Below are 24,191 nucleotides of genomic sequence, written 5' to 3'. Positions count from 1 at the left end.
TGTTGCAAGTGGGAGTCAGTGCATCCTAGCCATCCACAAATATGTAATGAGCCTGTACGATGTTCCAAGTTCTGTGCCAGTTTAACAGAGGTGTTACTGTTTGTGGAATGCATGTCCCCAAGTGGAAGGTTGCCCTGGCTTCACAGGCTTTCTAGGGGAAAGGAGCTTTCTGGCTTCCTGTCTCCTTTCCCAGATCAGTGAGCCCATCAGGTCTCCGGGGAGGAAGGAGCTGACACAGGGACATCTGAAACTCCTTTATTACCCTGAGTATAATAAATAGAACACAGTCACAGTATTAAAAAAACAGCAGGAATTAGGTGCAGGCTACAACACAAAATTTGTACCAGGGATATGTTCCTTTCAGAGTCTGCAGCTGGTTACTTGGAAAAAGCCAGTTAATGATTATAAAAATTTTATTCTCTTTAATAACAATAATAATTCCACTAAAGTTATACAAAGTACATTCAATACTTAAGAGTGAGAAGGGTGGGGAGAGCTGGAGAAGAAGCCAGTTTGGCCTGGAAGCATCATCAGTTGAATCCAACAAAGGAAGCCCAGCTGGGCTGAGGGAAGTTGGGGGTGGAGGTCTGGTTGTAAAAAGAAAAAAAAAAACCAGGCCACCCACAAGGAAGCAAGACGAGTGTGCACGTTCCTGGGGGAGGGCGGGAGGCCCAGCCGGCATGCAGCTGCTGGGCACGGGCTGGCACTCAGGCGGGCTCCGAGTTGGTGGGCGGCAGGTTCTTATGCTTGAAATACTGCACAACTTGCTGTGGCAGCTCTGCCAGCACAGCTTTGGCCAAGGTCTCCTTTGCTGCCTGCAGGGTCGACAGTGGGGTGGAGAAGGAAGAGTAAGGATTACCAAGTCTAAGTTGTGAGGGGCGCTACCTAAGAGCTGCTCCAGGTGGTGTCCCTGGAGGCCACAATCAGGGCTGAGGGCCAGGGCTGTGTAAACGCTGCTCGCCACCTCAGTCCGTGTCTGAAACCCCTCAGTCAGCAGTGCTTTCCTTCAGTGCAGCTCCACCCACCTCCGTCACTTGAGATGCCTGGGAGTAAAGTGTTACGATGATTGTCTGTGGGAGGCTTTTTGGGCAAGAGACAGTGGAGGCGAGCTGCACAGCCTGCTCATCTGGGGAACGTTTCCTGAGCACCTCCCTGGCTGGTACAAACAGGCTGTGATTGTCCGGTTCCTGCTGAATGCTCAGCCACTGGCTAGGCATGGGGAGGTGCTCAGTCCATGTCCTGTGTGTGCATGGGTGGCCGATGCCCAGCATTTGTCCTCAGGACGCTAGTATTCCAGAGGAAGGAGTTGAGTCATCTCGGGTAAACCCAGAAGGTGCTGGGCAGAGATGTCAACACCACTGGGTATAAAACTGGTCAGTGCCTGCTGGGACTGGACCCAGGATCTGAGCCACAGAGCCCTGAGAGGCCCTGTGGCTGAGGGAGCTGAGGCCCAGAGAGGTGTGGTTTGTTTGCCCAGGACCACACTGAGTCTGGTAAATAAGAGGCCCTAGGCTGGCAGTACAGGGTGGCATCTGAGAGACTGCTCCCTCGGGCTCCTTGTGGACCCAGCTTCCAGGGCAAGCTACCAGGAAGCCAACCCAGCCTCTTGTGGGTCAAGCTGGAGCACCATAGCCACCTCTAGAACAAGGTGGGGCTGCCAGTCCCTGTGGAGGCCCTTAAAGGAGAGGCCACCCTAACCTGTACCTTGTTTTCCATTTGTGAGGTGAGGAGGCTGGGTAAGGTGTGATTACCAGGAAAGCCTCTCACTTCAGGACTTTTGCTGTCATCCCTGCCTGCCTGAAATGCTTTGTCCCACGTGGATAACTCCAACTTCTGGTTCAGGTTCTGGGTTAGAGGGCAGGTCCTGCAGGAAACCCTGCCCTGCATCCCGTCTGGGATGGGCACCACTCCCCTGTGTTCCATCAGCTCACTGAAGCTGGTGCTCACACATGTGGCCTCATCTGGGGGCAGGGCTGGCATGGCGCCAGGCACATAGTAGGCACTCAGGAGAGCACAGTCAATGAAGCTAAGGGCAGGGGAGCCCAGGATTAAGCAGACAAGTACAAGACCTTCATCCTTGATTATTAACTATGGTTGTCGGGGTCCTGTAGCTGCTCCCTCCCCAGCCTGGGCCCACACTCACATTGCGGAACTCTCGAAAAGGCACGAACTGTACGATGTCGCGGGCCGCCTCCTCGCCTGTGTGGGAGCGCAGCATGCGGCTGTCCCCGTCCAGGAACTCCATGGCAGTGAAGTCGGCATTGCCCACACCCACAATGATAATGGACATGGGCAGCTTTGAGGCCTGCACCACAGCGTGCCGTGTCTCCTCCATGTCACTGATGACACCATCCGTGATGATGAGGAGGATGAAGTATTGCTGCAGGGAAGGGGTCAACCAGGCACTCTGAGGACCTACCCCCTTCTTCCCCAGTCCCCTCCAACCTCAAAACTGGGAGGAAAGTGGCTCTTCCCCAGCTGTAGCCAAATCCCAGCCACTCCTTTGGCATGGTGGTCCCCACAGGCCCCTCATCCTTCAAACACTGACCAGGTCACAGCTGGAAGCACAAACTGCTGTCTGCTGCCTGCCCTGCATGTCCCCTTTAGAAACCTGGCTAGAGGGTGAGAGGCCCAGACTCAGGGCCTGGCTGTGCCAGTCCCTACACTGTGAGACTGGGAAATTGCTGTGTAGTTTCTTTGTCTGCAAAGTGGGAACTGCTGTACCTTTCAGAGAACAAGCCTGCCACACAGCAGCAGCTCGGTAATCAGTAACTGCACTCCTGGCAGAGTCAGGCCTGTGGCCGGTGAGGAAGATGCATTCTGGCTGTCAAGAGTCAGGGAGCAGCCTCGCCCTCTGTTCCCCTTGCACACAAATCCCTGTGCCCCTGCTCATTCCCTGTCAGCATGGTCAGCCTCTGAGACACGGTGCAGGAGCTAAGCCAGTCATCTAGGCCAGTGCTTCTGGGACTGTGGGACTCTGCTGGAGTTAGCGGACTTGGGGTCACACACCAGATGCAGCTTCAAGTCACAGTGGGAAGAGTATTCATCTTGCAGTGGTCTTTCAATTCTATAAACTGTACCCAGGAGGAAGTCTCAGTTTGCTGTTAGTGCATCTGCTAACGCCTCCCTACCATTTGCTAACCTTCCTGATTAACAAAGAAGCTCAGAGCTTCAGGGGACAATAGTCTCTGGCTAGACTTTAATACCATTGTAAGGTGGTTGTATTTATTTTTATTGTACTCTCTATTTATGGCAAGTGATGACTAACTTTTCACTTATAGTGGGTTACAAAGTTTTTAAAAATAAAATTTAAGTAAACAATTGCTGAATAATTAAAAGCAGTGGTATTTGTCTATAGCATAAATTGTGAAGATAGTGGGTGAGTGAATGAAATTCACAAAATCTCTGTAGGCAGAGGTCCCAGAACTCCAAGATGGCAGAGACCTCAGTTTTCTACTTGGCTCTGTCCTTAGCACCCTTTTTGGGAACTTGGATAAACACTGGTATATCCGTAAGAAACAGAAAAGACCCTGTGGCCCTAATAGTCTCTTTGGGGCTTCTGCCATCTAGTCTGACCTTTCTCATTCTCAAGAGGTGAAACGGGGCCCAGACTAGCCAGCATGGAACTAAGAAGGGCAGAACTGAGCCAGACCTCAGGTTAGCACTTAGCCACCTTCTCATCCAGCAAAGCCATCTGTTCCCTCGGGAATGCACAGAGGCTACAAATCCAGCCCCCTAGGATGCCATGCTCTCCAGCCGGTCCCCCTAAGTACAAACTGGAATGGCCAGAGACCATGTGGAGGCATGTACACCACCATCTGACCTCCAGCTCCCGGTAGCATAGTGCAGCTCTTCCTGCACTGTGCCTTTAAGAGACCGATCCCTTGTCTGGGGATACCTGTTGCTATGGAGATGGCAGCCTGGATCCCTGCAGCAGAGGGCAGCTACTGCCAGCCCCCTGCGGACAGGGGGCTAATCCAGACCCTGGTCTCCACACAGTCCAGCGTTCTGGCCCCCATTCCCTGAGTGGCCACTAACCCCACTTCATCTCACCAGAAACAGTCCAGGGCAAGATTTCCAGGGTACCTAAGCTGGCAAGAGGGGAGGCACGGAGGCCTGGCAAGGAGAGAGAAAAGAATGCTTGGTGTTGGTCCACAGGCTTCACCACTCAGTCGTGGGATTGGCCTGAAGCCCCTTCAGCTCCCACAGTGGCCTCCCACCCTCCTGCCCACAGCACCCTCTTGGGTCTCCCCTCTCCTTCAGCCACACGTCTATAATAGGATTCTGGGAGTGCTCAGGCCTGGGAGTCTTCTTTCCCAGGGAGGTGGGTGCAGGCAGGGCCTGGTTCCTGAAGGACTGTGGGCACCAGCTGACAAGGTGAGGATGTCCCTTATAACACAGTGACAGTGACCACACACACTCTGTCAGCCTCATATTGTGATTCCTGTTTGAGAGAAGGAGACAGGCTGAGAGTGGTTCAGTGACTTGCTCACAGCCTCACAGTGGAGAACTGGACAGTCTAGATTCAACCCAAGCCCTGCTGACTCTAAAGTGGGGGCTCTTTTCTCATGTCCTCCTCTACCACTCGCCACCAGCCTGAGAGGCCTGTAGCTGTTTCTCTAATAATGTGGCTGGAGGAGCTTTCCACAGCCTCATCCCACACCCCAGTGCTGGATGGCCATACGGTCTAGGATAACATCTGGCGGCAGGGCCCAGAGCCATGGCACTGGACTTTTACCTTCACTCCTGCGCACCAACTAGCCCACTGCCCATAGCTCACTGCCACAGTCCGGCCTCAGCTTCGGCCCAGCTGGGCCTGAGGGTTGACAACCTGGGTCCACCTTGGAAGTGCAGCTGACAAGTCCCAGGGCTCCTTGCCCATCCAGGCAGAGCTGAGGTCCAGGAGCCTCTAAGGGGCCCACAGCTCCACCAAGACAGATCAGAGGGGAGGTGGGAGGGGACTACAGAGGGGAGAATGAAGGGCACAATCAGGCAGGAGGAGGTGGGAAAAGGCCTTACTGACCCCATGGACAGTCCTGTCTACCCTACCCCAAGCTTTCCACCTCCATGCCTTTCTGGTTTCCTTCCTTCTGCCTAGCATATCCCAGCCAAAGCTCCAAGGTCCACCTGGTGGTCTGTTCCTCTGTGCCAAGCAGACAAAGGCCCTCCCCAGCCCTGAGCTCTGCTTCCACGGCCAGCATTACCCCTCTACCCCCACACCTGGAGCACACCTCAGGGCAATCCCTCAGACCCTCCACTGCACCTCATGGGCGTGGCACCCTGTCCGTGCTCTAGAAACACAGCTGGTCACTGTCAGGTTGAATCAAAACCCCAAACTCTCAACACACTGCAAGGAAGAGGCATCTTGCCTTTACCCAGACATTCTTCAGGTTTCTAGGGATGCAAATAGCCACTTCCTCTATAATGTATTTAACGTGAGATTAGATTTATAAGAAACTGAATTGGCCACAACAGTTACAGGCAGAGTCGGGAAGCTGCACTCATGCTCTGGCTTCTTAGAAGTTGGCTGCTGAAGACCCTGTGGGTAAAGGTGGGGGAAACTCCCAAGGTCCGGGTTGCTTCCCAGCTTCCCTTTCACGGGGATTCCAGACACCTAGGTAGCCAGCCAGGAGGAGGCCATGGACAGCAAGGCCCAGGTCTTATGGGCCGAGGAAGAGAGAAGGAAGAAGTCCCCAGGATGGAAGTCCCCCGGCCCCACCTGCATCTCCTAATACCCTTCAGTGGTTCCCCACCGCCCTGAGGTTTTCAAGAGAAATCCAGATTCCTCACTGGCTCCAAGGCCCTGTGGGAGCTGCCCTACTTCTTCTATGCCACACTCCTTCAGTTAGGCCCACACACCATGCCTCCTAGCCTTTGCATATACCGTGCCCTCTGCCTGGGGCACTTAAACACACACGCACACATATACCCCTTACGTGGCTACTCTGAAGCATCTTCCAAGTCCCACCTTGGACATCGCTTTGCCAAGAAGCCTTCCCTGAGCTCTCTGGTGCCACCTTTATTATGACTCTGTCCCTCCATCACCACAAGTTTAATCACCTTGCATCTCAGCTGCTGTTTACTGGCCCGGGTCCCCACCTGACCGCAGGCTCTGGGAGGGCAGAGGCCATATCTTGTGCATCATGGTCTCCCCAGTGCCACGCAGAAATATGCTCAGGAGAGACGTGTGAATGAACAGGAGAGTTTGGACCTGCCCAGAGATGCTTCCCACCACCTGCTCTTGATTTCCTGTATGTGGGCGTGCAGGCATATGTGTATTCCTGGGGACAGGGAGGGTGAAGCCACACCAAGCAGTCCCCATAAGAAGTGGTACAAAAACATCAGTTAATCCACAGATTATTTCCTTTTGCCTTAGGCCTAAATGTGCTCTGAGTCACCACATGCTGGCCCAAGAGGTGTCCCTGGAAGATTCAGCTGCCCACATTTATTAAAAGTGCTCACTGTGTGCCAGGCACTGTGAGCAATTTACACGCCAATCTAGTTGAATCCTCACAATGCTTCTATAAGGCAGGTACTATTCCATCATCTCCACTGAACAGATGAGGACACTGAGGTTCAGAGAGCTTAAGCAAGAGTCACAGAGCCAGAAAATGAGGAAGTTTGGGTTTGAACCAGGTCGACAGGCCTCTGAAGCTAGAGGCTGAACCATCAGGCAGCCTCACCTTTAGTGCACAGTGAGACCTGGGATGAAGCAGGAAGCAGAGAATGTCTGTATCTGCTCATGGACATCAGAGGGGAAGAGACCAATAGAGCCCTCTGGCCCCACTCTTGCAGCTGACAGATGCTTGCAGATGGCCCAAAGTCACAAAGCTGGGGTGGGGAACACTGCTTCCCCAGGAGGAGGCTGCCCTCCCCAGGTTGTCAGGACCAGGTCATGACAAAAGTGGCCAGGGTGTTGAGAGCATTAGGTCTTGCTTGGAGAAAGGGCCAAGTTCTGCCCTGTGGGAGGCCCACAGCAATGGATCTCCAGAACACAAAGACGCCCTCCCAGGCCTTCCTTATGGCCCAAGCCCCCTGCAGATCTAGGATCCAGCAGGCATAGGCGCCCTTCTCTGCTGGACCCCATCTACTGCCAAGCCCTACCTGGAGCTCGGCAGGTAGAAGAGCCCCAGAACACTGGGCTTCACTCCTGCTCCCGCGCCAGTTTCTTCCCTTTAAACAAGAAAGCAGGCCTTTATTCTACACTTTTGAAAGGGGGCTCAGGCAGGTAACAAACCAGGCAGAACAATGGCCTGGCTGGCCTCAGGTGTGTGCAAATGATGTGCAAGTGAGGGGCTGCCTCTTCTCCGCCTTCTCCAACTGATCCTAGCCCTGTACCCCTGGAATTAAAAAAAAGAATCAACCATTCCCAGGCCTTTCCTAGTTACTGCCCATTCAGGCTGCCCCAGAACCTCATCTCCCTGGGGACTTAATGCCTCCTGTTTCACAAAGGAAAGAGGCTCAGAGCTAGGAAGGCTTGTGTCTCAAGCTGACAGCAGATCACACTCCCGCAGCAAAGACCAGGACCACCCTCCTTATGCTGGCTCTCTGACCTCCTTCTTGCCCGTCCCTGGCAGCCACTGTCCCCTCTGCCTTGCTGCCTGTCTCTCCTCCTCAAGTCTCTTTGGGGGCCAAGTGTTCTGTTATCTCACTTAATCCTAACACCACCTCCTCAAGGAAAGCCCTGTTAGTAGTCCCATTGTACAAACAAGGAAACTTAGGTTGAGAGAGGGTAAGTGATTTGCCAGAGCCTCAGTGAGAAAGGGTGGGAGCAGGAGTCCAACCCCGGCAGCCCGGCCCCAGGGCCCCCTTCCTCACAGACCCTGTCGCCTCCTGAATAATCAGACCACATCCTCCTGTCCTACCCTCCCAGGCTGGCCCTGGTGGGTTCTTCATCTTTCTCTCTTTCTCTCCTAACTGTCTACCTCCTATCTTTGCCATCACCTCCTGGAAGCCAACCTCCACCTCCCTAGGGACCAGCTAGGTGCCTCTCTCTTCTGGGTGGTCTCAGTGGGACAAGGTCCCTTTCCCTTTGAGAGAGGCCCTGGCTGAGTTGCTGCCTCTGGCCTCCTAAGCCTTGCACAGCACAGCCCAGAGCAGGGGCGAACTTAAATCCACCCATTCTGAGAGCACGAGCCCCTGCTGCAGGCCAGCAGGGGGACGCCAGTGAACAGAGACCACAGCCCAGTCCCAATCAGGGAGACATGACATACAAGGGGATGCAGAGCATGTGAACAAGATGTTGCTGTTGTCAGAGTCAAGACGGAAATAAACAGAAAAGGCGGGAGATAGTCTTCAGATGGGTGGTCAAGAAAGGTCCCTGGGGGGGTGGCATTTGAGGGGACACTGAAGGATGGGATGGAGCCATCCAGGCAGAGAGTCAAAGGGAGAACCTCCAGGCAGAGGAGACGGCAGGGAAAAGGCTCTACGGAGGAGCAGGCTTGCTGTGGTTGAGAGACATGAATGCGGTTGCTGACAGAATCATCTTAAGGAAGGTGTGGGGGCAGGAGAGGTCTCCGAGGAAGGGAGAGGCCGGGGAGTGGCAGGAGCTGATATTTGCTGTTAAAAGGACTCTGAGCCTGCAGCTGAGGTGTTCAGTGGGAGAAGATGGTGGCCATGGCAATAGGGGAGTGGGCAAATTTGGGATATTTTGAAGGAAGAGTAAAAGGACAGTGTAGAAGGAGCAGTCAAGAAGCACTCAGGCAGAGAATCTTTCCTGCCTGAGCAGGAAGTCTGCAGGGGGCTGGGGATTTTGGAAGTCTAGGGAGCAGCTGCCAGGCAGGAGTTGGACCCGGTGCATTTAGCCGCAGCCCTGGCTCCCCTGAGGGCTCCCAAACCCCAGGAGCCAGTTTCCGTATGCTTGGGGACAGGTCATGGCACTCACTACCCTTGGGGTGGCGGGGGAGAAAACCCCACAACTCACATTGCAGAGGGAGCTCAGGACAAGTCCTGTGGATGGCAGGGGAGACGGGCAAGGTGACCCTTGGTGACCCCAATGCTGGCATCAGACCTGGATCTGGGAGGTGGGGAGAGGACCAGGGCTGCACATGCCCAGGACAGCCACTTTCCCTGTTTCAATGCCACACAGCGGCTCCAGCAGCCTCAGGTGGGGCCAGGCCTTAGCCTCATCACTTAGCGCCAGGCTGGGCTAGACATGCTGAGCCCTCAGCATGAGACACGGGCACTAGACGGCCCAGAGGTCAGCTTTAGGGCTGATCATGCAGGGCCCACCATCTCCTGGTTTCCCTGTGTCCTGGAAGCAGTGAGTACCCTCTGCCTTAGGGGGGCTTCTCTCATTGATCACAGCACTATTTTCTACTAAGCATGAATAGAATGCTATGTCTTTCTCATCTGTGCTTCAGGAACCCAGGACCAATCAAGCTGCACTTGGCCCAACCCCCTTACCATACTTGCAGGTGACCAAAGGCAGAGAGAGGCAGGGGCTCACTAGGATTTCAGAACAAGGGCAGGCAGGATATCCAGTATCCTAGTCCTGCTGAGGTGGGTAGGGGAGGAAGGACAGATCTCAGTCTGGCTGTCTATCATGTGGGGCAGGGAGGGCCAGGCCAATCCTGCATATGCATGCTGGTGACCGCCTACTCACCGTGGCTGTCTGCTGCTGCGTGGCCTGGGCTGCAAATCGGGCCACATGGTTGATGATGGGAGAGAAATTGGTGGGGCCGTAGAACCGGATGTGGGGCAGGCAAGCTGAGTATGCCTGGGCGATGCCATCCACACCTGCTTCGGGGAGAAGACCCTGGATCAGCCAGGTCCCCCTGGCCCTGCACCCACCCTTGTCCCAATTGCTGACCAAGTGTCTACTTCATGCTCGCTCCAAGTGCCCTGGCCACACCAGTGTATCCCATGAGACTGGAAGCTCCTAGAGTTAAAGGCCAGAATGGCGTAAAGCAAAGAGCATCAAAATTGGAGGCAGGCAGACTCGAGTTCAAATTCTGCCTCTGCTACTTCCAGTCCGTGGGACCTGGGGCAAGCTGTTTAATCTTTCTGAGCCTGTTTCCTTGTCTGTCAATGAGACTGTTACAGTACACTCTTAGGTAGGTGGCAGAAGGGGGTCCATCAGGTTCTTCCCAGAGAAGGGGCTTGGTAGCACGAGCCATGATGTGTCAGGACCACAGGAAGCTACCCAGAGGCCAGATATGCTATGGTTTCTGCTCAGGGTTTTGGGGGTCTAGGTGCTTGCACAGCCCCTGCACACAGTTGGTACTCTGTACACAGCCACCTTTAGGAGCTTATCTTGCTGCTCTGTGGTCCTTTCCAGAAGGCCTCTGGCCAGGGATGAGGGTGACCAACCTGAACTTGGACAAAATGTCTCTGGAGACCTGCTCCCCACCAGGCAGACCCCAGCAGTCATACAGGGCTGCGTTTCCAGCCAACAGATGCCCATGGCTTCTGAGTCACAGCATTGTCCCAACTTAATGCATTTCCCTTCCAGCTTTGGGAATTCCCAGGAAAGGTAGATGCTACATCCAAGCCAAATCCTAGGCTGAAAGGTACCAGGATGCTAGGCGCCACCCTCTTTCATACCCACCTAGAGCCCCTTCTCCTCCTCCAGTAATTCACTAACTGACTCTGTGAGGCTCAGAAACCTCTGAGACCTGGGGGCAGGGTGAGCCAGACGCCTGCCCCTGTCTCCCCCTGCCCCCTACCAGGCAACCCCAGTCCTTGGGAGCCAAGGCTCTTTGCAGAAGACTGGGAGAGGAGGGCGGGGCAGGAGGTGAGAGACAGGTGTGTAATTTGCCTCCCTAACCTCCTCCTGTTCTATGTGGGGCTTCCTATCAACACTTCCCTTAATTCTCACCTGACCACCCAGTGAGGTGAGCTACGCAGGTATCACACCTCCCTGGGGCAGGTGATGAGGCAAAGGCCCAGAGTGGGAGAGTGCTCTTTCCAAGGTCACATAGCCAGGAAACGGCAGCAACTGGCCTTAAATCCAGGGCCGCCTGACCCAGCTCTTTCCCATCTGTCATTCTGAGCAAATGTGAGGGGGAAGGGAGGGGAGAAAGAGGCAGAAACCTATGCCTGCCCCTCCCTCTGCCCAGGAAGACAGCCAGGTGTAGACCCAGGGCACATGCAGGTGGGCTTGAAACTGACCTGAGCAGAAGGGGTTGGTGGGGTTGAAGTTGATGGCAAACTCATGGGAGACCTGAAATGCAGAGAAAAAATGTGAGCTGGCAGCCTCCTGGCCCCAAATCTAGCCCCCTGCCAGGGCAGCCCCAGCCCCAACTTTCCCCTCCAGGCCAAGGCTCCCTCTAAGAGCACCTGGTTTTTTACCACCCCACACCCACCTCCAGGTCAGGGCTGTTGATAGCCCCCATCTGCTTTCGGCCCCACTGCTGGGTCTGACCCATGTAGAGTGGCCCAACTACCTTCACTTCCCAATGGAGGAAACCGAGACCCTTCCCCATCACCCCAATCTCTTCTTGGGGATGGTCAGGGCTGCCTATGGCTCCTCACCTCACTGAGTCCCTGAGTGGGACAGGGATGCCTCTGGGGGTGGTGGGTTCAAGGAGCACTGGGAATACCTTTTGTCACCTGGGATCACTGTGGTTCCACCTTGGGCCCTGAGGGCTTTCCCTCAACTTAATAATATTAAGTACAAGTGCTAGGGAAGGAGCCCTCTTAGGTCAAGGAGCCCAACTGGGGACTAGCTGACCACTGGCTCAGAGCTGGACTGGGGATCAGGAAGCATAATGGGGTCCGAGGGGCAGAGGGCAGAGAGGGCTGTCACAGTTGCCCCAGGGACCAGTCCCATTTCTGGGCTCAGCCCCAGCCCCCAGGGATCATCAAAGGCTGGCACTGCACACTCCAGGTGCCGCTGGACATGTGACAATCCAGGAACACAGAGGGACCAATAACTAGACACTGGTCAGGGCTGTGGGTAGGACTGCGGTGGCTAGGGAACCTGGGGCCTCAGGAGAGGCTGGAGCTCAGAGGGGGCCTCCCCTTTCCCCCTTGCTCCCCTGCAGACGCGGCTGAAGTCACCAGCCAGCTCCCTTTCCCACTACTGCCTCTGATCAGTGCTCAGCAGGCACCTGCCTGCTCTTCACAATGACGCAATGGGGAAAAGCCTGTTATTACCCCATTTTCAGATAATGAAACTGAGACACAGAATGAACTAGACTATTTCCTCAGTCTCACATTTACTGACAGGCAGAGTGACCTCATGTTCCATGAACCCACTAACCTCAGGAGGTATTCTACTCCCAGAGGTTTTAACTGGGAAGGTGAAGAGGCCTAGGGGCACCTCTTCCAGGTAAGAGCTTTAGTCTAGGCACAAACAATCCCCCCCAGACTCTCCGCTCCGGGACACGACAATGGGGATGCCAGGAGGTCAAACCAAGGCCAACATCCCCATGTCACAAAGAAACAAACTGAGGCCCCGAGAGGGGTGGCCAGGTGCCAGGGCCATGCAGAACAGGCCTGAGACCCGGACCCACTATGCTTGAGAGGGGGTTGAACTCCTGGCCTTGCTGAGCCCTCCTGGGCCAAGAGGGGTGGACGCAGCAGGGGCGTTCATCCCAGCACTGCCCTGCGGGTGGGTGGGTAGCCTGAGAAGAAGAACCCTGTTCTGGGGAAGGGGCTTTTCTGTTCTTTGTTCCCTCAGCCCTAAATGCTAGCATGGAGCCAGTCCCGATGCCCCTCTTGGGTGCTGTCCCTGCCCTGGCACCCTCTTCACCCTGTCCCCAGACTGGGCTCCAGGTGTGAAGGCTGGAGGTCCTCGTTGCTGTGGCAACTCCATAAGCCTCTATAGAATTAAGAGGGGGGCTTGTACCAGGGGCTGAAAGAGGAAAATGGTTGCCAGGGAAACAGGCCTCCCCTGGGCCGACTTCCCACAAAATAAGATTTTAGGAGATTTTAGAGACCAAGGGGGAAAATCCCCCTCCTGATAGAGATGGATTAATATTCTGCTTTCTTGACCATCCAACCTCTTCATTTCCATCTCTTCCCGCTATCTTTTGGGTCTGGTGGTCAAGAGCAGGGGGTTGTGGTACCTGTCCACCCCGAACATTTTTCAGGTCACTTACTCCAGCAGCTCCATTTCACAGGTGGCAAAGTGAGGTTCACAAAGGGCCAAGGAATGCCCAGACCCCATGGGCAGCCACAAGAGAGCCAGGACCAGACCTGGGCAAGAGCTCCTGCTGCCATGGCAGCCCAGCGCCCTCCCAGGCTTGCGGCCCCAGTTTGCCTAGGAGACGCCAGCAAACAGGACAAGCTTCTTGGAGGCCACTACCAAGCCGATTAGGGGCCCCTGGGGACTGTTTGGTCACCAGGCTTTGTCCTGGGACTCCTGCTGCCTTTTGACAATCAATAGCCCTGTTCTCCTGGCAGGCCCAGCACAGCCTGGGGTCAATGAGTTACTTAAGATGTGACTTTCTGCAGCCCAGAAAGGGGAAGGGCAATGGAGGGCAACACAGAGGGAGCCGAAGGCATCTCAGAGGGATTGTCCTCTCTGAGCCTCAGTTTCTCCATCTGTAAAGCAGGATGGTCATAAACTGTACTCTTCCCAACCAGACCTTTGCCAGGCCCTTCCTCCTCCATCTTCCTAACTCTGGGTCATTTCCTCAGTGAAATGCTTTCTGAGTCCCTCAGCCACCACCCAGCACTGGGGTCCTCTTCGGGCTCACCTGACTCAGCCCCAGAGAGGAGGTGAGGTCCCAAGGGCAGGCAGCCAAGTCAGTCACATGCTCCTTCTAGTTCCTTCCAGCCTCCCACCCTCAGAGAACCAGCACCTCTGTCTGCTCAGGCCGCTGGGCCCCAAATCCACTCTGTCAACAAACACATCCTGCCCACTGATCATGCGCCAGGGGCTGGGGCCCGTGAGAAGGAAACCAAGTTCCCCACCCTGTGCATTAGGCCCCATAGGGAGGCCGTAGGCTGGTGAACCCCCACACACAAGAAGGGACCACAGGTTCTGAGAGGACAGTGCCCAGGAGGGGAAGCAGGGCTCCACAGGAGCACACTCAGGGAAGGCCCCCCCACAGGGAACCATCTCTAGGTTTCTGGTGTGGGAAGTCAGTGAAAGGCAGCAACAGGCCACAGGAAGGCCATGTGCAAAGGCCCTGAGGTAGTTCAAGTGGCAGGAGCAAGGCAGATTGAATGAGAGGGACAGCGATGGTGAGGAGGTGGGATGAGCATCTTCCCTTCCCCAGGCTCACTCCAGCATCCCTCCTGGCACTGCTGGGCACTGAAGCCCAGCCAAGTCCCGGCCTCCCCAGAGTTGCCCTGTGACATTTCCAAGGAGGCTTTTACACAAGAAAACATCTTATGCAGCCAGATTTCTTTGAAAGCTGGCTGGTGTCCTAGCAACGGGCTCGTGCTGGGCCTGGCCGTACCAGCTCACGCTGCCCCCACTAGCATCACCGTGTCTGCCCAGAGGCCCAGCTTTTGTCCTGCAGGATGCTGCCCCCTTACCACACGATGTCCAGCAGGCCACAGGGCCACTCCCTGAAGTTCTAAGTGAAAACTATCTTCCTCAGAAAGGATAGGAGGGGAATGCTCACTCCAGAAACTGTATGTAGCACAGCTGGACAGATAAGAGAGGTAACTGGCTAAGACACACATGGAGATTTAGGAGCCCTCTATGTCCATATCCCCAGGCTTCTCATCCAATACGCAGCAGATTCTGAGAATAAACTTTAGAGTCCACCTGCCCAGTTGGAATCCAGGCTTCATGTTCTGAATGTGACCTTCGGCAAGTCACCTGAGCATCTCTTTTTCACCTGTAAAACGGACATTGCCCCCTTCTCTCCGTCCCTCCATCCTGCCCTCCTTCACCCCAGCCAGTCTGCGGCTGGAGCGGGCCTGCAAAAACACCAGTTGGATTATAACGTGGACCCTGCAGTGGCCGCCCTGGCTATTTAACATGCATCTGAGGCCCTGTGTGGCTGGCCTCCCACCCTTCTGGCTGCATCTCTCTCCATCTGCCCATCTTCCATGGAGAGTCCATCACACCCACTTCTTTCCGCTCTTCCAACCCCCCCTGCTCCTTCTGCCTCCCAGACGTTGCACAGACTGTTCTCTCTGCCCTGAACACTCTCCCTGCCCACTACCACCCTAGTCACTCTAGAAACCCCTACTTTCCCTTCTCCACTTGGCCTAGACCTTGACTCCTCCAAGAAGCCTTTCCTGATAACACACAGGCCAGGTTGGGACCCTCCTCTGGGCTCCTCCCAGGCCTGTGCTGCTCCATCACAACACTGATGACCCTGCCTGTCTTTAGGGTTGACACACAGAAAATAGGATGCCCAGTTAAATCTGGGTTCCAGGTAAGCAATGGATAATTTTTTTAGTATAAGTATGTCCCAGGAAATATTTAGGATATACTTATACTTAAAAAACTTGTTTATCTGAAATTGAAACTTAAACTGGGTGTCCTGTATTTTTATTTGCCAAACCTGGCATTCTGTTTGTCTTCCCAACCTGACTTGGGTACTGGGGGCAGAGACTAACTGTCCCGCTCCATGGTATAGGCCCAGTGCCTACATGAGGTTCAGGCTGAGAAATAAGTATGGGTTTGGGGTAAATGCAGAGACAGCAGGGGAACTGGGACCCCAGCCCCAGAACTTTCCAAGGCAGATCCTGGAGAAACATACACACAAATCCCATCTTGACCTAAAGGAAAGAGTCTGGCTTCACTCACCTTCCAGTCTGGGGGTAACTGGGCCCCGAAGCCCAGAGCTGGAAACATCTTATCACTAATTAGAAGAGAAAAAACACACTGTGAGACAACTGGACAGGGGCTTCACCCACCCGCACTCACCCATCCTAACGCCTTGCTCAGGGCTGGGCCCACTCTGCCTTGCACACCCCTAAGGACAGTAAGAAAAACTTCACCATCTCTAGAAAAAGCTCTGTTCAAGCAATCTATTGAGCCCAAACCTACCTCTGGGTATCTGAATGTGAGGCACCACCCCATCCGTACCTGTGGCAGACATTGCTACTCAACCACAGCACTTCAAACCCATTGGCCTGGGTGCAGCTTCTAGATTACTCTGAAACTGGGACCTCAGATAACCACTAAACCATAGTCATGATAAAAGTGAAATGTACTGGCTGTCTCTCGATCTCCATTTTATGACTGGGAAAAAAGTCTAAAATGAGAACCCAGCTTGTTATTCAAGGCCCATCATCACCCAGCCCTGGAGCTTAGTCTCATCTCCTTCTACCCATCTTCCTTTATACCCCACTCCCCCCAGCCCTGGCCACTTTCCATTCCCCAAACACACAGGGCACTTTCATGCTTTGACTTTAATCCTGTTATGTCCCTTCTTGAAATACCTCTTCCCAATCTGTTCCCTGAGGTGAACTCCTACTCATCCTCTGAGGCCCAATTCAAATGGCCTCTTGTCTCTGTGGGTTTCCCTAAGACCCCAGAATGCCTCTCTTTGGTGCTCTGATAGCTTCTGTCTCACTTGTAAACTGGTCTCTCAGAACTCCAGTGGTTTCTTCCCTGTCTTCCTCCTCAAGTGGGAACTCCCTGAGGGCAGGGACCATGTCTTATTTGGTCATTCATTCAATATATATTTATTGAGGAATCCCCTGGCTGCTGTGTAGAAGATGACAATCTATTGGGGGCTAGGGTAGAAGCAGGGAGACCAGTGATGAAGCTCCCGAAATGACAAGGGCGGGAGGCAATGGTGGCTCACAGAGGTTGGTAGCAGTAGGGGTGGGAGAAAAGGCTGGATTCAAGTGTCTTGTAAGGATTTGCTGAAAGAATGATGGAGAGGTGAGGAAAAGGAGGAAGTGAAAGGCTTTGGGTGAATGGAGGTGCCTCTTACTGATATGGGAAAACGTGTGAGAGGGATAGGACTGGGCCAGGTGTTCAGAGTTCACCAGGGCCTTGCTAAGTCTGACTGCCAGTGAGAAGGCTCAGTGAAGGGGCTGAGCAGGCAGCTGGATATGATGATCTCTGGAGCAGAAGAGCAGGATCCTCCACCCAATTGTGCAAATGGGTACTTCCCCCTCCCTCGGTCTATATGCCATACGTCTCTTAATACGGCTGGAGGTCACAGCAACCCCTTAGACCCTAAGCTCCCTGGGACCAGAGACACTGGTCCTCAGGATCTCTGTTGAGGAGGCCAAATGTACACAGGATTCCTGAGACTGTTCTTGCTCCTGCCACATCTCTGGCACCTGCTTTTTCCCTCCCTACTCCCACCCTCTGAGCTGGAGGCCCCAACAAGCACCATGTGTGACAATGACACCACAACCCTCAAGTGACTTCTGGATTCTCCAAGGTCCTCCTGACTTTGCCTTTGGCTCATCCTGTTGGTGGCCACACTTCTACACAGCTTTCCTTCACTGACCTTCCGCTATCTCCCTGACCCGAAGATCTCCAGGAAGCATGGTCACGGGAAGAGGGCCCATCCATGCTGGCTGCTCCTCTGAAGTTCCCAACAGGAGTGAGACTGTCAGGCCATTAGGTGCTGGGCCCAGGAATTAGAATGTCTGGGTTCCAGTACCCCTGATCACTGTCACTTTGGATAATTTTATATCCCACCCCAGGCTATATTTTTGCAGCTCTAAAAGGGGACGTTGCAGCAATAGCAAACAAGTTTCATCTTCTATCTTGACTCATTTTGTTACTGGCTATTTGGGGTTCTGTGTGGAGAAGGATCCCAGTGTGTGGGTCTGGGCTTAGCAGGTAAGAGGCCCACAATTGATTAGCAATGTCTGCCACAGGTGTAGGCAATAATTACATGCATCCTAGGTGCTGCCCATTCATAGGTTTGATGATCTCTGGATCCCTTCTAGCTTTGACAAGCTGAGCTTCCTGGACTGGATGGAGCCCAAGCTGACCTTCAGAATGTCTCCCCAAGCTTACCTGTCATAGTCCTGAATGATCTGCCCGACAGCCCAGATGGCTGATAGATATTCATTGGTACCCATGGGGTTGATGTAGTGCAAAGAGGAAGGGTCGAGGGGATTTCCATTGGAGGCTGTGAAGTCTATCCCAACCTGCAGAGTCGCGGAAAAGGTCACTCAGTGTAGCCAGAGACCCCAGGGAATGGAGAGGCTGATGGGACATGGGAAGCCCACTCATCTCCTAGCCCCAACCCACCCTTCCATAAAATGGTCTGAAACCTGAAAAGTGTCTGATTATATTACTCCTTGGGCTCTAGTGTCTTCTATGGCTCTTTATTGCCCCAGCGTAAAGTTTACTGCCCAGATGTGATACAAAGCCAACTCACAGCCCCAATTCCTTTTCCCTTGCTGTCACTACCCACACATTCATCTGTTCCCATTTCCAGGCCTTTACTCATGAGGTTCCCCCTACCTGCACAGCCAGGCCATCTTTCTCCTCTATCTAATTCTCCCCCATCTTTCAGGCACAATTCAGATGCCACTGCCCCAAGGAAGCCTTCTGACACCTCACTCACCCCAAGCCATCTCCCCAGGGCCCCTCAGACACAAGAAGTCCCAGGAGCTGGCACTGCCTAGGGCAGTGCCCATCCCCCCAGTGAGAATGGGTACTCACTGGAGGCAAGATACATTGCTCCCAGTCATGTCCAGGGCTAGGCAAAGAGCACTGGGGAGGTGCTCCACAGGGTCTGGGGCTGACAGGTAGGCAAGGAACAGGGCTCCATCTGTTCTCTCAACCCCGAGGAAATTCCAGCCCAGCCCTGGAAGGGCAACACAAGTGGTGGGGAGGACTGCCCAGCAGGGGAGGAGCAGGAGAGGGACCCAGCTGGGGGAGATGGCCATCTCAGCACTCAGTCATTGTGGGGTGGGTCAGCTCCGCAAGGTCAGGGGGCATGTCTTAGTCCTCCAGAGACCCCTGTAGGGGCACAGCCTGGAGTCTGGCACACAGGAGGTAGTTAGTGTCCATCTGCTGAATGAACACATGCATGCAAAAGAAACAGGAGGGCCTAGCCTCTGCAGGGGAAGGTGGCAGTGGCAACCAGTGGGGCTAGAGGTCAACAAGGCCCATATCCTGACTACATATAGTCCGGCCGCATGGGATCTAGAGGTGGTGATGGAGAGCAGTGAGGCAAGGTGGGGAGGTGGGCAGAGCATGGAGCCCCACTTCCTGAGCCCCAGGCTTCCCTTTAGGAACTAAAGGCCAGATGAAGGGGAGATGTCTGTGAAGCATACGCACTAGGCCATAGGTGGAGGGACATTTCATTCTTCCAATATTTACTAAACACTTGCTACTTGCTGGGCACTGAGTGACATGCGGAGGCTGGCGTGGAAACAAAGTCCCCACACTTGGAGCCCTCACAGTCTAGTGGATGGGACAGACAGGGATGAGCCAAAAATACTTCAGATAATTTCAGAGTGGCAAGTGCCCTGAAGATAATAAAACAGGAGAAGTGCCAATGAGGAACAGGAGGCGTCGAGGGAGGTCTCCCTGAGGATGCGACCTGTACGCCATGGCCTGAAGGATGGCAGGGCAACAGCCATGAGAAGGTTCTGGGCAAGGGCATTTCAGGCAGAGGGAACAGCAAATGCAAAGCCCTAAGACAGAACAGAGCTTGGCATGTTGGGAGAACAGCGAGGACCAGGGTGGACGGAGCCCGCTAAGCAAGGAGGGGGCAGCAGATGAGGCAGGAAGACCTGTGCCCAGCAGAGAGAAATTTCTTCCTTCTGAAGGCATGTAACCAGCAACACTCTGAGGCTGGGCAACCATGCCCTGACCTGCAGCTAAGCCCTGACTCAAGCTCATCCACCTGTATCCTCTGGGCCACACACACCCCTTACCCTGGGGAAGTCCTTCCTGACGTTTACCCCAAGTCCCTCCTGCTGCAGTAGTGGCCCAAGCCCTTAGGGAGGTCCCTCACGGGGTAGGTGGGGCAGGGTCCAGGGAGAGCCTTACAGTGAACATGAGCTGGCAGCCTCCCAGGATGTAGTCCAGGAAGGAGTAGTCCCGGTTTATCTGGAAGGAATCAAGGGAGTCAGTGGGCCCCCCTCCATTTGGCCATACTCTCCATGAATGACTTTTGGGTTGCTGTTGCTCTGTGCCCTGAAAGCTTACTTGGGTCAAAAAGGCCGCAAAAGGCAGATGGACCTGATCTGATTACAGCAAAACCCAACTCTCTCTATAACAAAGCACTCGGAGCAGCAGTTCCCAGTGAGAGGGGGACACTCGGACACACAGACGCATGATCCCGGGGCCCAGCGTCAATGACACTGACCAACTGCACAACAGGGAAGGTCTCGATTTGTTGCCATTCAGTCCTTAAGCCCTCGCTAGCCCTCACCAACCTCCACTGAGAACCGAGAGAAGCCAGGCCTGGGACTCAGGGCCTTCTGCTCGAAGTTAAGGAAGCTGCTAATATGCCGTATTTGTTTTAATGGGCCTTGCCTCCTTTGGCAAGCTGACCTTCCATTTTTGGTGGTTTTAAGATAAAATGTATTTCAGTAAAAAAGAAGCAAGGAAAGAGTGAGTAATAAGGCAGGCGCCAAAAATCATGAAAGGGAGATGTGAATGACGGAAGTTTCAAAAACAAGGACCCCAAATCAGGATGCTGCGACCTGACAGCTTAATTTCACAGAGCATTTCTGCATCATGATCTCACAGAATGACGGCCGTGTAAACCCCAGCCTGATGGCCATGTAAACCCCAGCCTGACAGCGCGGTCTCCACACCAGGACGTGGAGGTCTGGGGTCTGGGGTCCGCTAGCTGAAGGAGAGAGAATCAGGATTCACTCAGAACCTTCAGGCCCAGAGTCCAGGGCTCTTGCCACCCTGGCCAGTCTGGACTTCCTTAACATCCTGCCCGATTCCAGCACATGCTTGGCTACCAGACATCCAACACAAGCCCAACTCCTGGCCACTGCTCGTGTGAACTTCAGTGCCTTTCTGGGCCTCAGTGGCCCCAGCTCTGCCATGAGAGTCATAGGAACCTGAGCCCTTGCTGATGTTGCTGCCAGAGGACAGGGTGCCCCCTCCTGATGTCCTCTGCCGCTTGGATGCCACACATACCATGGGCAAGCTGCCAGCATGGGAAGCACCAACTCCCTATAGTTACCCTCCACCTAGGAGAGGCCCTGGCAGGCCCTCTCATGTCCTCCCTGACTTCCGCACAGGAGTGTGATATGAGACTAACCTTTTGCATGCTTCACCTCATTAACATCCCCATTCTACAGATGAGGAGAGCCAGGCCAAGGGAGGTTAAATTCAGAAGGTCACAGAGCCAGGACACAGCAGTACCAGAATTTGAACCCAGACCTTGCTAGCTCTGTCTATCCCTTCTGCAGTGATACCTCTCTGTGTGACCCGAGACCTGGTCCCCACCCTGTGTCCAGCCCTGCTGGCTCACCTTGCAGGAACGTAGGATAATGATGCCCGAGTTTTTATAGTTCTTCTTCTTCCTCTGTTTCTTGGGGTTGATGCACTCAAACTCCAGCTGGGCAACATGGGAAGAGAAGCAGCTCAGCTCAGGGATTCCATGGGGACTGACCCTCTTCTGGGCCCCCGAGTCCCCTCCACAGTGTTGACCTGGGGGCCACATGCCCCCTCCAGAAAGCCTTCCTGGACATCTACACCCAGAAATGGGTCCTGCCACTTGGGGCTCACACCAAGCTGTACATGCTCCTGAACTGCCTCCTACAGGAAGCCTTCCTTGATTGCAGGTCAGAGGATCTGCATCTGCCCCTCACCCCTTGAATAATTCATCTACATCATGTCCACTCATACACCCAGAAATGCCAGCTAGGGCCAAGTTTCTTGGGGTGAGTTAAACATACAGCTCCTGAGTGCTCACTGTGTGCTAAGCACTTTACCTCTCATTTTGATTACTGCTCTACTCCTCTGCCCCTATTTGACAGATGGGGAAACCGAGGCTCAGAGAAATTTAAAGGTCTTGTTTAAGGTCATACAGCCAGAGAAGTGAAATCTGAGCCCCAGCCTGCCTGATTCAGAGACCTGTGCTCCACTCCGATCCCCTGCGGAGGCCTTGGGGGTCACACTCATGGGACCATCTCACCGGAACACCATCACGAGCCTCACACATCTGTGACACTGAGGTCTGGAACTCTCCAATGAAGTCATGGCCCCCGTCGTTGTCATAATCGTAGCACATGACCTGAGGTAGATCCAGTGAAGTCACCCCAGAGCTGTCCTCCAAAGAAGCGCTCTCCATCCCCTCTCCAAGCAAATCCCACACCTTCCTTTTGGTGGTGCCTCCCTCTGCCCTAGCATCTGCCTAGATGCCCTGGGATGACACCATCAGCTCCTGAACTGCCTCCTACAGGAAGCCTTCCTTGATTGCTGGGAAAAGGAACAGAGGCTGTACCATGCCAGCAATGGAGGCTGTACACTCTGGTGCAGGAAGCTCGGCTCCTCACACATCTATCACTTGGCTCCCCATCTGTCTTGGGCTGTGGTCCACTGGTCTCATGAGCCATGGCCTGGAGCCCTTTCTAGACTTTACTTTTTCCTGAGATGGGTGCAAAAAAATAACCCCAGCATCACATGCTAATTTAGCTGCCAGGACACTCCTAGGATGAAAGCAGGAACTGTACCAATTCTATTGGTTGAACCCTGGCCCTGAAAGGGAGGTGCTTGCCCAAAGTCTCACAGCGGCAGAAGTACACTCAGAATAAGGCCCCAGGTTTCCTAGTGCCCTGTTTGGGGATCCCTGCCCTGGCCCAGCTGCCTCCCTCCACCTCATCTGTTCTCAGACATAGCCCCTAAGGACTGAGGGCTTTGAAAGACTAGTAATCACTGTTGTTATCACAGCAACAACACGGTGTCTCCACGCTCGTTATCCTAGCCAGCAGCTCCACAGCCCTCCGGGAAGAATAGGGCAGCCATTCTGTTCCCATTTTAGAGAAGGGGTTCACATATGGGGGCCCTGCCCAGGTCACTCGCAGGGTCAGGTAGACCTGAGATGAGGACCCAGGTCTCCTGCCCCTCCCGAGATGGATTCCCTTCCCATCTTAATAAGGAAGAGCTTTGCTGAGGCATCCCAGGAAGACGGGGGAGACTGGGAGGCCGAACTGCAGAGTGGGGAGCAGGGTTCCCAGTGCCCTCTCACCTGGATGGGCTTCTCCATGTCCCCATCACACAGGGACACCAATGGCACGGTGAATGGTTTCCACACGGGGTCCAGTGTGTACTTGATCACCTGCAGAACAGTGAGGGGCCAGGGTGAGCTCAGTGCTCTGGGGTCGGGCAGCCCAGTGCGTGAGGGGCTGGCAAGATGGCAAGGCCCACAGTCCCCCTTCCGGGGATGGAAGCGAGCATCCGGTGGCAGGGAGGGAACAAGTCCTTTAGGCGCCATTGTGGATATTCTGTGCACATGGCTGTGCCTGCACAGCCCCATCCCAAGCCATTGGGGGTGGCCAGGGTGCAAATCCACTAGCTTGGGGACCCAGGCTGCCACACACCCACCTCAGTCCTGTGGACCAGCATCCACTTGCCATCATCTCCTGGCTTATAAAACTCGAGAAATGGGTCTGACTTCCCAAAGAGGTCCTGGAGGAAGCAGGAAAGTGAGGGTGAGGGACGAAAAATGGATTCTAATAGGAAGGGGCTGAGGCCCAGCTGCCTCCCACAGCCCAGTGTCAGGGTGGGAGCTGGGGGCAGAGCCAGCCTGACCCCTCTCCCCCTAAATCTCTGCAGGGCTCAGTAAGAGGCCCAGGAAGCAGCAGTCCCCTGGGACCAGCCAGCCTCCCAACCCCCCACAGGGGAAAGTGCCCCTGAGACTGGGAGCCTGTGGGAATTACAACCTAGACATGGCAGGACTTCAAAAGGGTGACTGTTTCCAATGCAAGGGGAGGTCCCTAATCGGATGTGAATTTTAATTTATTTGTGTGGGAATCTGAAAAACTAAAACTACCTCAGCACATTACAGAAGGGGTATGATGTCCTTTAAAAATCCATCTAGTTAAGCTAAAGTCACTCTGAGGAGGCTGTTTTCAAGTGAGGAAGACAGAAAATATACAAGTAAATAATATAGGTCAGGCAACTGGTAATTAGTGTTAAGGAGACAAGCAAAGCAGGAGGGGGTGGAAAATCAGGGACCAACTCAGTTTCAGGCAAGGCCTGGTTGAGGAATTGACATAAGAGCAAAGGTTTGATGGAGATGAAGAGGCCATTGTGAGACCAGTTGGAGAAAAGAACATCCAGACAGAGGGAACAGCAAGTACAAAGGTCCTGAGGCAGGAGGGTACCTGGTGTAATCCTGGGACAATGAGGAGTCAAATTAGAAGCAGAATGAAGG

The 24,191-nt window shown here is 54.1% G+C and overlaps 1 protein-coding gene across 4 annotated transcripts in view; it reads right to left on the bottom strand.

Annotated features, from left to right (window-relative positions):
- Positions 1–242: 242 nt before the first annotated feature.
- The window catches only part of CPNE2 (copine 2), a 41,723-nt gene continuing 17,774 nt past the window's right edge, over positions 243–24,191 (bottom strand). For 3 of the 4 annotated variants that reach the window (XM_037010775.2, XM_037010773.2, XM_017681393.3), the window contains 11 exons: positions 23,360–23,443; positions 23,004–23,093; positions 21,951–22,049; positions 21,285–21,371; positions 19,838–19,897; positions 17,846–17,979; positions 15,662–15,716; positions 11,113–11,164; positions 9,605–9,738; positions 2,144–2,380; positions 243–815 (listed from right to left, as the gene is read on the bottom strand). In XM_037010775.2, the coding sequence (XP_036866670.1) occupies positions 708–815; positions 2,144–2,380; positions 9,605–9,738; positions 11,113–11,164; positions 15,662–15,716; positions 17,846–17,979; positions 19,838–19,897; positions 21,285–21,371; positions 21,951–22,049; positions 23,004–23,093; positions 23,360–23,443 (1,140 nt within the window). In that variant the 3' untranslated portion in view covers positions 243–707. The remainder of the gene's footprint in view (positions 816–2,143; positions 2,381–9,604; positions 9,739–11,112; positions 11,165–15,661; positions 15,717–17,845; positions 17,980–19,837; positions 19,898–21,284; positions 21,372–21,950; positions 22,050–23,003; positions 23,094–23,359; positions 23,444–24,191) is intronic. The other variant, XM_037010776.2, reaches the window with a different exon arrangement.

The sequence above is a fragment of the Manis javanica genome, chromosome 17 (genome assembly GCF_040802235.1).
Source record: "Manis javanica isolate MJ-LG chromosome 17, MJ_LKY, whole genome shotgun sequence".
Taxonomy (NCBI): domain Eukaryota; kingdom Metazoa; phylum Chordata; class Mammalia; order Pholidota; family Manidae; genus Manis; species Manis javanica.
Note: the sequence above shows the minus strand (reverse complement) of the source record. Positions and strands in the feature narration are given on the sequence as shown.